The following is a 12,793-nucleotide window of genomic DNA, read 5'->3' as shown; positions in this document are numbered from 1 at the left end:
CAACCTGATCTTAAATTCAAAATCGAAGACCTTCCCTTCGACGGCCAAGGTCTCTTTAATGCCACAACAGACGATATTCTTACCACCGTGGACGACAGCCGCAAACGAGCAAAAAGGCTCGGGGTAGCGCAACAACAACAGCAGAGCTATAAGCCCAGAACATGGAAACCAACGCCGTTTAAACGTTCCAGATCTCCTCGACAATCTGAATACTGGAAACGTAAGGCTCCTCCTCCGAAGCAATCCTTTAACCAGAGACAGCAGAGACCACAACCACCTAAAAAGGCTGCGTCTTCATCAAAGCAGTCTCTTTGACTTTCTACCTTTACCAATTCAACACATTTCCAGACTTCTTCCATTTCACGAGAGCTGGCAACAAATAACCACGGACAAATGGGTTTTAAACATCATTTTGAGAGGCTACTCGATAGAGTTTCAAACACCACCAACAAAACATCATTTTGTTTCAACTCCCCCATCCCCTTCCCTTCAGGAAGAAATAGACACCTTAACTGCCAAAGCGGCTATAGAGCCTGTCCCAGACCAGTACCATCGGACCGGATTTTATTCCCGGTACTTTCTAGTTCCCAAAAGGGATGGGGGACAGCGTCCGATTCTGGATCTAAGAGCCCTAAACAAATTCATCCGTCACAGAAAATTCAGAATGATCACCTTACAATCGATTCTGCCCTTAATCCCCCGGAACTCTTGGATGGCACTGGTAGATTTACAGGACGCATACTTCCACCTGACAATACACCAATGCCACAGAAAGTTCCTGCGTTTCGCCGTGGGCAGCAACCACTACCAGTTCCGAGCCCTACCCTTCGGACTCTCCACAGCACCACGGATGTTCACGAAATGTATGGCGGTAATTGCGGCATACCTCAGACAACGCGGAATTGCAACCTATCCATACATAGACGATTGGCTCCTCGCGGGAGCTTCAAAGGCACAGTTGATGAAGGACATTTCAATGACACTTGCGCTCTTAGCAGAACTGGGCCTCCAGGTCAATCAACAAAAGTCACACCTGACCCCAACTCAAGACATCCATTTTATAGGGGCTCGCTTGTGCACCACGGACCACAAGGCATACCTCCCTGTAGACAGGATATCTTCCATTCAGACACTGGCCACACAAATAATACAACAACCCAAACAAACGGCCTTCAACATTCAGCGCATGTTAGGACTTATGGCAGCTACGACTGCAGTTTTAACACACGCAAGACTACGCATGCGAACCCTGCAAATCTGGTTCGTCCGTGCGTTTCGGCCCCAACGCCAGTCTCAAAGAACCGTCCTCACTGTTCCAAACCACATCCTCCCCTCACTCGAATGGTGGACAGTACGAGCTCACCTGCTTGCAGGAATGCCATTTTTACGGCCAAGCCCATCAGCAGTAGTTACAACAGACGCCTCGAGGTGGGGCTGGGGAGCCCATCTCGACATACTCACTGTCCAGGGGCAATGGACACCGTACGAACAGTCGCTCCACATCAATTGTTTAGAGCTTCTAGCTGTTCACAGAGCTTTAAAATCGTTTCTCCCATCTCTTCAAGGCCGACATGTACAAATTGCTTCAGACAATGTGGCGACGGTGTTTTATATAAACAGGCAAGGAGGGACTGCATCCACCCGTCTTTGCAAAAGAGCAATGCACCTTTGGCACTGGAGTATTGCTCACCAGATCCATCTCACTGCGGTACATCTTCCTGGCGTCCAGAATGCTCAAGCGGACAGGCTGAGCAGATATCTCATCAACGACCACGAGTGGTCACTCCACAGGTCATATCTTCTACCCGTATTCCGGAAATTCGGAACCCCCTCAATAGATGCGTTTGCTGCACCAGACAATGCACAATGTGCTATCTTTTTTATGAGAGGTCCGCCCTCACAACAGTCTGCAGGGGATGCCTTCATACAGACATGGACCGGTCCACTACACTTCCTATTCCCACCCTTCCCACTGATAACACGATGCATACAGAAAATTCAACTAGACAACACAGATTGCATTCTAGTGACGCCATGGTGGCCACGCCAGCCATGGTTCACAACCCTCCTCTTTCTGTCGAAAAATACTTACCATCACTTTCCTCTGGCACAGAACCTCCTGTCTCAGCAGAACGGCAGGGTTCTCCATCACGACCCGAACAGGCTTCGCTTAACGGCTTGGAGGATATGTTCTCAGACTTTCCTGAAGGAGTAAGACATGTTCTCTTAAATGCGAGGAAACCATCAACGAGAAAGTCATACTCCATGAAATGGAAAAGATTTTCCATCTACGCTACCAAGCATAACTTCAGACCTTTTTCGGCTTCCATACCTCAAATCTTGGCATATACACTGCATTTGTCAGAAAAGGGCCTCACTTACTCATCTTTAAAGGTGCACCTTGCAGCAATCTCAGCTTTTCACCCGCATGTACAGGGTCGGACTGTTTTTTCACACCCTGCTGCGAAATCCTTCTTAAAAGGAATCTTACATTTGCACCCACCATTGCGGCAAATGTATCCTAGCTGGAGTTTATCGCTAGTGCTAAGCCAACTAGTAAAACTGCCTTTCGAACCTATGGCTACGATACCGCTTCACCTTCTCTCATGGAAAACGGCACTATTAGTCGCACTCACCTCTGCTAAGAGAGCAAGTGATATTTGTGCGTTCAGAGCGGACTCGCCTTACACCATTTTTCACCACGATAGGGTGGTGTTGCGGCCAGACCCTGCCTTCTTACCCAAGGTAGTTTCCGCATTTCATTTACACAGAATCACAACCTTACCTGCCTTTTTCCAACGTCCTACGGACAAAGGTCAAGAAGCTCTACACTGTCTAGATGTTAGAAGAGCACTCGCTTACTATATAGATAGAACAGCATCGTTCCGTACGGACTCCAGACTTTTTGTGGCTTACGGCCGCCTTAATAAAGGAAAAAAGATTTCTACACAGAGACTGTCAAAATGGTTGGTTGCTGCTATAGAGCTGTGCTACAAACTCGCAAAGCAACCAGTCCCATCTGCCATACGAGCTCATTCCACAAGAGCTTTGTCAACGTCATCTGCCCTTGCCAGGGGTGTATCCATGGAGGACATTTGCGCAGCTGCCGCCTGGTCTTCCCCTTCGACCTTCGCCACGCACTACGCTTTGGACGTTCGTGCTAGGCGAGATGCATCCTTCGGACAGGCAGTGCTCCGCTCCATCTTTGACTAAGGAGGCGGTCTCGGCTTGGTGAGTAATTGCTCGCCTTGTAGCCTGTTTTGTGCTGACTGTGTTGCACTAACCTTTGCATTATTCTTTTCTCCAACTCTAGTGCCAGCACCCACCACCTTGCAGGTCAGCTTATCAGTCACCCATGTGTGGGACTGCACAGAGACCACGAAGAAGATAAACAGGTTACTCACCTGTAATTGATGATCTTCGAGTGGTCATCTGTGCAGTCACACACGCCCGCCCAGCCATCCCCGCTGCTGGCTACTGGTCCTATACAACCGCTCACCTATTATGTCAGCGGCGGGGAAAGAAACTGAGTGGGTGGGGCGCCTCCCTCTCGCTCCAGGCATGCGCAGTGGATGCCTGCTCCCCAGAGCGAAAGGGAGTGCGCGCCAAAAATAACGCCTAGGCTAGCTTTTAAAATCTCCGAGGTAGGGTTCGTCCTGACGGGAAAACCCATGTGTGTGACTGCACAGATGACCACTCGAAGATCATCAATTACAGGTGAGTAACCTGTTTGTTTCCTACTGAGATAAAATAAGTAGATGGACAGATCTTTAAAGTCCCCAGACATTAAAAATGAAAAAAAAACCCCAAAAGCATCCTGACTTGAGTACTAGTTCTTTAAGTGATAGTTGTTTTAAAGAACAGCCTAAATGCTTGAACTTGAACTTTCTGTGAGTCATTATCATTCCTAACTATAAATTTTTGACTTCTAGTTTTTTCCACGAGGCATGGAATGTCGAGGCCCTGTAAATGAGTGTGATATTCCAGAGATCTGCACTGGAGACTCTGGCCAGGTAATTAAATTATTTTAATGTATTCCCGCTTTTTTAGAACAGTACAGACCTTTTCTTTTCTGCAGCAACTCAGAATTTAAAAGATGGCTCTAGATAAGGAGGGGGAAAGATTAAAGCACCTTTTCCAGTACTCTTATGCCTAAAATTTGCTGTCTTGCTTAATATAAAAAAGCTGGCAAGTGCAGTTCACATGATATTGTACACAGTTTTGCTCTTCTAGTGAATTTAAAATTTCTGTCTTCTATATCTGTTGCCTTTTCCTTTGTCTGTGAATATTAAGTTACCAACTACACAGACATCCAGGTAGGGGGGAGAGACCCTGGAGTTTGACCATGCTTCCAGAATGTCTTTTTGGGAAATGTAGCTTAGGACCTTGGCAGATTTTGGACTTAGGACTTCACAGAGAACACAGTAACAGCAAGTGGGGCAGATGTGGACAGAGATGAAGAGCAAAGATTGGAGTTGGGGGTGAAGGAAGACAGTGACCTGAAGGAGAAGGCAACAGCAACTGAGGAAGGGAATGAGATTTCCTTCCCTGATATATTCTTGCATTTTGCCCTCTTGTCTAACCTGTAAATTAAATATTATAAGGCAGCGTTCATAGCATTTCTTCTGCCTTACTTTCTTGGTGTTATCTTCTTTTGTCTGCATATGCCAAAGTATATTCAATATGCTGGTTATTGACCCATAATTCAAAATGTTGCAAATATTTTTTTTCAGTGCCCACCAAATCTTCATAAGCAAGATGGATTTCCTTGTGATGCAAGTCAGGTACGAAAGTCTTTAAAACATTTCTCACTTGATATTGAATGTGTGTGTTGTAATATTATCCAGTAATAATCACTGGACACAGTTGCACACATACAGTACCATCCTAAAGAGACTTAGTCCAGTCTAAACCCTTTAAAATGAATAGACTTAGACAGGTGTAACTCTCTTTAGGATTGCGCTGATAGAGTTGGGCCATTTGCAGTCTGATTGCCCTGAGCACATTCAGTCTTAGAGCCTGCACTGGCTGAAGCAGGATTAGCATTGCATCAGTTTATAGCACTTTAAAATGCATGGTATAGGCATGCAAACTGTTACCCATCCCACATATAATAGCCTATAAGATTCCAGTTTGCTCTCTTCCCAAGGGAAAGCTCATTTGAGTGTTGCTTCCTTGTGGGAAGCAATGCAAAGTAATGCCATATCCTTTAAGGATCACACCTGTGTAGGAAAAAAAAGTTTGCCTTTTGTATAGGTGGACTCTTTTATTTCAATGTCAGGCTTTTAAGGAAAAAGGAAAATGTACAAATATTTATTGATTTGGTTTTTTTTAATTTAGGGACGTTGCTACAGTGGAGAGTGCAAATCGAGAGATAATCAGTGCAAATACATTTGGGGAACAAGTATGTTGATTTAAGTATGCTTTATTCCTCTGCATTTCTTTCTTATTCGCATTACTATTTTTGCAGTCAATAACGCTTTCAGGTGAAATTGCACTGCACAGGAGTTCTAAGGTATGGATGCTAAGGAAAAATATGTATATGTAAGTAGGTTTCTAGCTTGATCTAGCATTTGGCCATGGAAAGATGGTGGCATCTTTCCATGGCCACATGCCAAATCAGGCTGCAAACTTAGATACAGCCTGTTATTGGGGACTGTGATGAGCTAGATACAGCCTATGATGGGAGACAGATCTATGTGTGATCTTTCACAGAATCTTCCAAACATATTTAAAGTCAGTAATAGAAAAATATTTGATATGAATCCATGTTTGCTTTTTTGTATATGGATACGTGTTCATATAAGTTTCCACAAAAGGCTACCTTTGGAGGCAGTTCAAGGTATTTTGCTGCTCCCATGACAGAAGCTGGAAGCAGTCCAGCACAAGCAACATTGGTTTTCCTTGACACTGAAGTCACAAAAGGAAACCCTGCTCCTTCCCCCTCCACTTCATGCACATAAGCAATAGCCTTTTTTCCTTAGCGAAACAGAAGTATGTCATTTTAAGAAAGCTATTGTTTCCCTTTAAATAACACTTCTGCATGAGAGTGAGAGGGTATTTTTAATGAAACTGCCGTTGTATCTTTGAAGCAGCAGTAGAAAGCACCCTTCAGACCCTAGTTCACTTCAGGAGGCCGTCTGAGCATCAGCACATGAGAAGTAATCATTCCATTACCTCTTGCAGTACCAGTGGTTGGGGAAAAAACAGCCCTAGCAGATTGTCTGGCAGTGTCAGAAGAGTTTAACTCAGGCCCAGCCAGCAGTGGTGTGACTTCATAGAACAGGTCCTTGCTTTAACGATGGCTCTAAGAAATCATGGTAGTAAGGATGAGTGGTGGTAGTGGTGGTGTAAGTACTTCATTTTTGCGTTGTTATATATGATAAAATACAAAGTTGCAAAAATATATGGACCCATTGTGAGATGACTGATTCATTCTATCAAATATATCCTGATAAATCCCGTCACAAAATAATTATCATTTGTACTGAGCCTCCTAATCCAGTATTTGAGAATACTGATTTCACTATGCTGTACTGTACACTAGGGGGCATTGCAACTATCTTCAACTCATTTAGAATTCTTCCTGTCCCAAGATCAGTTTTTTTCAACTCCCAAGAAACGAAATAATTTTATACAAGAGCTCCAAACTCTTTGAACTTATGAATGCATGTTACTAGCAGTTGTGTATTTATGCCAAAATGGAATTAGAAGTGTTTGTTGTCTGAAGTCTACAATTAAAGTTTTTCTGTTAACTCAGCAGATAATGTAACACATCAGTTAAGAATGTTATAGATACATAGTATCTATATAGATATCTATATAGATACATAGTAATTAAAAATTACTCCAATTAAAAAGATTTTTGTAATGTCTGAGCAAAGATATCTTAAGGAATATCAAATAGGAACAAGTTCAGAAAACTTCTGGTCGTCCAAGTAAATTGGAGAAAGTGTTCAACATGCACCATTTTAAATGGATGCTTGGGCTATGAGTTGGAACAGAAGTGATTTGCTAGAGAAGAGTTCAAGAAATACAATTGCTTACTACAACTCAAACACAATCTGATTTTAACAAATCAGGATCTCCCATGGTTCTTTTCTGACCCTTCCATTTCATCTTATATCTTGGAGTAAAATTCCTAAGTACTGTCTCTCTGTTAGGAAATTCATGTTTACCCAGCATGTATACACGCAGTAGCAAACAAGATCCTTTTCCAGATTTCTGATGAATGAGCAAATTTGAAATTTTTTTGTCTGAGATCATCACTCTGGAATAGCAACACTTCATATTATTTTGAATAGATTCTAGTAAGAGAAGACTTTGCTTGACTGATCCTGTTTGAGTAATTGAGTAAGAGAAGACTTTGCTTGACTGATCCTGTTTGTAGAAATTAGCATTCTTATTTACTTCACTAGAGGCTTCAGGTTCGCATAAACACTGTTATGAGAAGCTTAACACAGAAGGTACTATAAAAGGAAACTGTGGCAAGGATGGAGATAAATGGATTCCATGCAACAAACAGTAAGTTTACCTTTTTAGAATTGTTGTGATGGCATGGTTAGAAATTCTTGCTACTCTTAAATGCAATTCTGTGTAGTATCACTAAACTGTGTTAGTGCCTTGAAATAAGTCTGCATAGGATTGCACTTTTAGCCTTCCAGATTATCAAAGCATTTTGCAGATAGTTAAACTTGCCCAGTTTCTGTGTCAGCTCAGAGATCAGCGCAGATGTTATGCCACTTCCTTCTTTTGATCCCTGAGACTTTCTCCACTTGCTTTTGTGACTCTCCATTCCATAGCATTATTTGCTAATGATGTCCCAGAAATGGTTGAGGTAGGCTGGGAATGTTTCTTCTTCTCTAAAGACTTTGGAATTGCTTGCCTAGCAGTAGAACACTGTGTATTTTACTGCAATAGAGTGCTATATTAAATTCCTATCCTGCATGCTCTGCATTTCAGTTTCCAATTTAGGATATAACACTCTGTATTAGATGAGGTATCAAATTACTGGATGATTCTGCTTGTTTGAGAATTGCAGTGTATGGCTCATAAAACCATCATCTGCTGCCTTCAGGACGTGCTTGAATTACGTCCTCGCCTGGTATAAGTCTGTACCATTGTGTTGTAGTTCTTTCTACTGTTAGGAAATGCTTTGTTGGTCTGCAGTACTTTGACTTCTGTGCTGTGATGTAAAGTGGTGTATACCATGTCCTGTTAGCTGCCCTGAGCCTGCTTCGGCGGGGAGGGCGGGATACAAATAAAATTTATTATTATTATTATTAAGTTCAAGCCCTAAAAAGTCTTCATGTAAACTTAAGGATTTGAATAGATTATGCTCTAAAAATCAATTGGGTTGGAACCAGTGGTGTCATCAGCATTCCTGTCCCCTAACAGTCTGTTCTGGCTCAGGAAAGTTGATTCCTGGGGTCACAGAACCCCCATGAACAAGCAGTCAAGTATTTCTGGGGAATTGTAATGAGAAGGGAGAAGGGCCATCACTTTCCTTTCTGCTCCACAAGTTGCAGCTTCACAAATGGAAGGAAAGGCTGTTTCACCCCCTTCTTTTTCCTCACTACATCCACTCCTGACCTGCATGGCTGTTGTTCTGTGTAGTTCCTGCAACTCTAGAAATCTAATTTTCCTGTAATCCAAAGGGATTACTACAGAGAGGGGAAAGGGCCAGAATCAACATCCACTAACACCTCCACTGATGGTTAACTGGATCCAACTCTATGTAGTATTACCATTTTTTCACAATAACAGCTGTTCTGTGCATTAATCCCTTTCATTAAAATCAATTGAAGTTTGGCCACTCACTGATTTTTTTTTATGAAGGCCTTTTTCATTATAATATTTTACCACCACGTTTGCCACTTGACCATTTCTTGGCTTTTATTTTGCAGTGATGTGTTCTGTGGATTATTGCTTTGTGCAAATCTTGATGGAGCTCCGCGAATTGGTCACCTTCAGGGAGAAATTACACCAACTTCTTTTTTCCATCAAGGTGTAGTAGTAAACTGCAGGTGTGTAGTAACTGTTGCCCCGTGTTTTCTAGCATTCTTATGCAGAGAATTAAGATACATTTTAGAAAGTAACTTTAAAATCTAGAATGAGTTTTAAGAACTAAAATGAGAGGGTGGGCTTAATAAAATTTACAGGTGTCTTTTTCTTACATTAAGGAACATTCGCTAACACTCTAGCTAGTGTAGGATATGAGATGGTATTTTTTTGCAAGTAAAAATGAAGCAGAACAGCCTAATGGTGAGGAAGAAGACTAGATAGATATTGTGAGATTGAAAATATTTGACCCAAAATACTTTGTTAGTAGTTTCATTTACAGCACTACATTTGGAAGAGACGTAGGCAGAACCAAAGGTGTAATCACCAAGGTATTACAGGTTTTTTTAATCCCTTTAGTGTCTGATTTTATCACCATCGGTATGTCTCATTCTCAGCATGGCCAGATCTGTGGATATTTAAATCTGAAGCCATGAGCGAACAAGACAGATTTTTGTGCAAACCTGGAAAAAACCTTTGTTTTTCAGAAAAATCTGAAATCTTTAAAACAAAACACACAGAGCAGGGCAGAGGGGTTTAAAACCCCTACAAGAATAGAATGACCTGTAGCGTTAAGAAATGAATGTCCTCTGTGGTTGTTGGTGCACAGCTGAAACAGTATGGCCAGTCTTCGAACCTTGGTTTCTGTCAGTAAAAGACAGGGGGAGGAGCAGTTCCCTTTCTAGGATTGTTTTGGCCTTTGAGGGAGGACTCATCAGGGCGAGGCCTGGCATCAGCCACAGGTGACCTGCTACCATTTAACTTGTGTGACTCACTATGCTAGGCTGATTGCTGCTGGGCAGCCACCCGATGAAAATCAACCTGGTGCAGTGGTTAACGTTTCAGACCATGATCCAGGAGACCTGGAGCTGGCAACCCTGTAGTTGGGAGATCTATTGTGATTCCAAGAGATCTCCAGGACCCACCTGGAGGTTGGCAACTCTAGAAGAAGAAGGATGTAGGAGAGGCGGCAAGGCTATGAAGGTTTTCGGGAAAGAGGAAATAGTGGGGGAGGGGGAATTGAGATGCCTCCCGCAAGTCCTTCAGGGTTCCCCCTTGATAGCAATGTGTGGCCCCATTTATGGATACCTAAATCTGTGGATTGGAGCCACACTGACATTAGATTTTTCAGGAAATTGGAGAACCCCCTCACCAGATTAGCAGAAAAATCTGAAATCTTAAAAAAAAAAGAAAAAGCACAATGGAGGAATTAATTTCTCAAAAAAATAATTCTTTTTGCTTGTTCACATATCCTCTTCATGGTCATTGCATGGTTCCAGTGGAGTGCAGGAACTGCAGCGGTGAGTGCCACCAGCTGTAGCAGAGCCCAGGGCCATTGAGAAAGTGGGAGAGATGGGATTACCCCCCCTTAAGTCTCATGGGCCTACACCTGTATATTCTAATAGCTAAATCTGAGGATACTTAAATTTGATGATCTGAGCAGAGAACTGACAAAACAGCTCTTTTTACAAACCTGAAAGGGGTCCCAAGTTTGCAGAAAAAGCTGAAATTTAAAGATATTGGGGAAAGGGGGTTTAAAAAACCCCCAAATTAATAAAAGGGGTGACTGTAGCTTTAAGAAACGGAACCCCTCAGTAGCCTTTGCTGGACAACCACAGCATTCTAGGCTTGGTTTCTGCCAGTAAAAGGGAGGGGGCAGGGCCCTTTCTGGGTCTACTTTGGCCTTTTGGTGGAGGACTTACCAGGGTTAGGCCTGACAGCAACCACTGGGTGATTTGATAAAACCTGACCTGTATAACTCACCTGGGCCTCGGTGCTTGCTATGAAAGCCAGCCTGATGTACTGGTTAGAGCTTGAGAGTCAGCTCTGGGGTCCAGGTAGAAATCAGCAGTCTCCCAAGGAAGCTTAGGTGATGTACCAGTCTCATTCTTTCAGCTTACCCTATATCTTACAGTGCTGTTGTGAGGATAAAAATGAGAGAACCACATAAGCTGCTTTGGTCTCTGATGTGCAGAAAAGCAGAATCTTCATGAAGTAAATAAACTGAAGCTGAGCATGGGAGGTAGATAAAAGGTAGGGTTGGTGCATGGCTGAGAAGGTGACTGTGAGGCAGGAAAAGGAGAGGATATGGGGGTTGCCAGGAGGAGACAAAGAATAGGGTTGCCAGGTTTTACCTGGCTCTCAGCAGGGGATGACATCATAGCCTCTCCCCTTTTCCTGTTTCCTTCTCTCCTTCCCACCAACCAGCCAACATATCTTTACCTGCATATGTCTTCACTTTTCACCTTCCTCTGGCAGCCTTTGTCTAGGAAAACTATAGCCCAGTTGTGCAAGGCCAGACACTAAGCCATGCTAATTTGTATGGTAGGGTATCCTCAAGGAGTCATGTAGGGGAGCCTCATTTTCCCCTCTATCTCCCTTCCCACATAGAGTTCCCAGCCTCCCACTGGGGGCTGGAGTTCCCCCAATTTTGGGGCCTGCAACCACCACCATTAAACTGGCCAGCAAGAGAGCCCCCCACCCATAGAGCACCAGTGCACCACGACATGCCCAGCGCAGTGATGTCACCGGGAAGTGATGCACCAGGCATGTTGCAGGGGGATGCTTTATGATTGAGGGTACCATAGTTTTCCTAGGCAAAGGCTGCCAGAGTGGGGCAGAAGCTGAAGATAGAGGCAGACAAAGATATGTTGGCTAATGGGAGGGAAGGAGAGAAGGAAGCAGGAAAAGGGAAGAGGCTATAAGAGCTATCATGGAAGGGAAAGAGGAATGGAGGGGGTGTGTGAAATGCTCCCTGTAATTCCTTGTGAGTCCCCACGTGTATCTCTCCTTTTTACAAACACTGAAAAAAATTCCAGAGACAAATCTAACTCTTTAGGAGTCAGGGTGTGTGGAGTCTTATAATCCATACAGCTTCTGTTTTTCAACAACAGCCTCTCATTTTGAAAAGGTAATTTTTGCATAGCTCAAAAAGTAAAGTCAAGAGGGACCATGACTGTTTTCACACAGTGGGAAGGAGAGAGATGGTAGTAGGAAAAGTGAAGATATTATGGAGGCTTTCAGGGAAGGGAAAGAGAAAATAATGGGGAAGGGATAAGTGAGATTCCCACCCCCTGCAAGTCCTTTCAAGTCCCTTGCTGATTATCTCAGCGATCCTTGTGGTTTTGCCACTGATTTTAACATTGCCAGAATTCTTTAATCTTGTCCAGTATTACAGTGTGCATTTGTAAATTAAAATATAAATAATTGTCCTAAACAGGGAATGTGTATACAAAGATAGTAGAAGGAATAACGTATATAATTTTAGTGCTTGTCTCTGAAAGTGGATTGAAATCATAAATACTGAGGCAATTGCCTACCTTTTGTGGGATTCCAATTATGGTAACGGGAGTTTTGAAACTTCTTTTTGCAGTGGCTCTCATGTACTTTTAGATGACGATACAGACTTAGGCTACGTAGAAGATGGAGCTCCGTGTGGTCCTTATATGATGTGCATGGACAGAAAGTGCCTATCCATTCAGTCCCTGAACATAAGCAGTTGCCCTGTTGGTATTAATGGAAAAGTTTGTTCAGCGCATGGGGTAAGTCCCGACTAATATATTTCTGTATTTATACTTGAAAGAGAAAATTATTTGGATCCAGTGCACCGCTTCTGCCCATGGAGAACAACTTTATGGAAGGGGCCATAACTTAGAGAAACTGCTTGGCATGCAGGAGGTCCCAGGTTCAATCTCTGGCATCTCCAGTTAAAATAATCAGGAAATAGGTGATG

General features: G+C 43.1%; 1 protein-coding gene across 1 annotated transcript in view; it reads left to right on the top strand.

Annotated features, from left to right (window-relative positions):
* ADAM23 (ADAM metallopeptidase domain 23) overlaps window positions 1-12,793 on the top strand; it is a 138,575-nt gene that overhangs the window by 112,939 nt on the left and 12,843 nt on the right. The window contains exons 18-23 of the mRNA XM_060256873.1: window positions 3,933-4,013; window positions 4,734-4,784; window positions 5,341-5,404; window positions 7,419-7,524; window positions 8,907-9,026; window positions 12,434-12,602. Coding sequence (XP_060112856.1) covers window positions 3,933-4,013; window positions 4,734-4,784; window positions 5,341-5,404; window positions 7,419-7,524; window positions 8,907-9,026; window positions 12,434-12,602 — 591 coding nt within the window. The remainder of the gene's footprint in view (window positions 1-3,932; window positions 4,014-4,733; window positions 4,785-5,340; window positions 5,405-7,418; window positions 7,525-8,906; window positions 9,027-12,433; window positions 12,603-12,793) is intronic.

Source organism: Heteronotia binoei, chromosome 16, assembly GCF_032191835.1.
Source record: "Heteronotia binoei isolate CCM8104 ecotype False Entrance Well chromosome 16, APGP_CSIRO_Hbin_v1, whole genome shotgun sequence".
Taxonomy (NCBI): Eukaryota; Metazoa; Chordata; class Lepidosauria; order Squamata; family Gekkonidae; genus Heteronotia; species Heteronotia binoei.
This window is presented reverse-complemented; position numbering and strand designations above follow the sequence as displayed.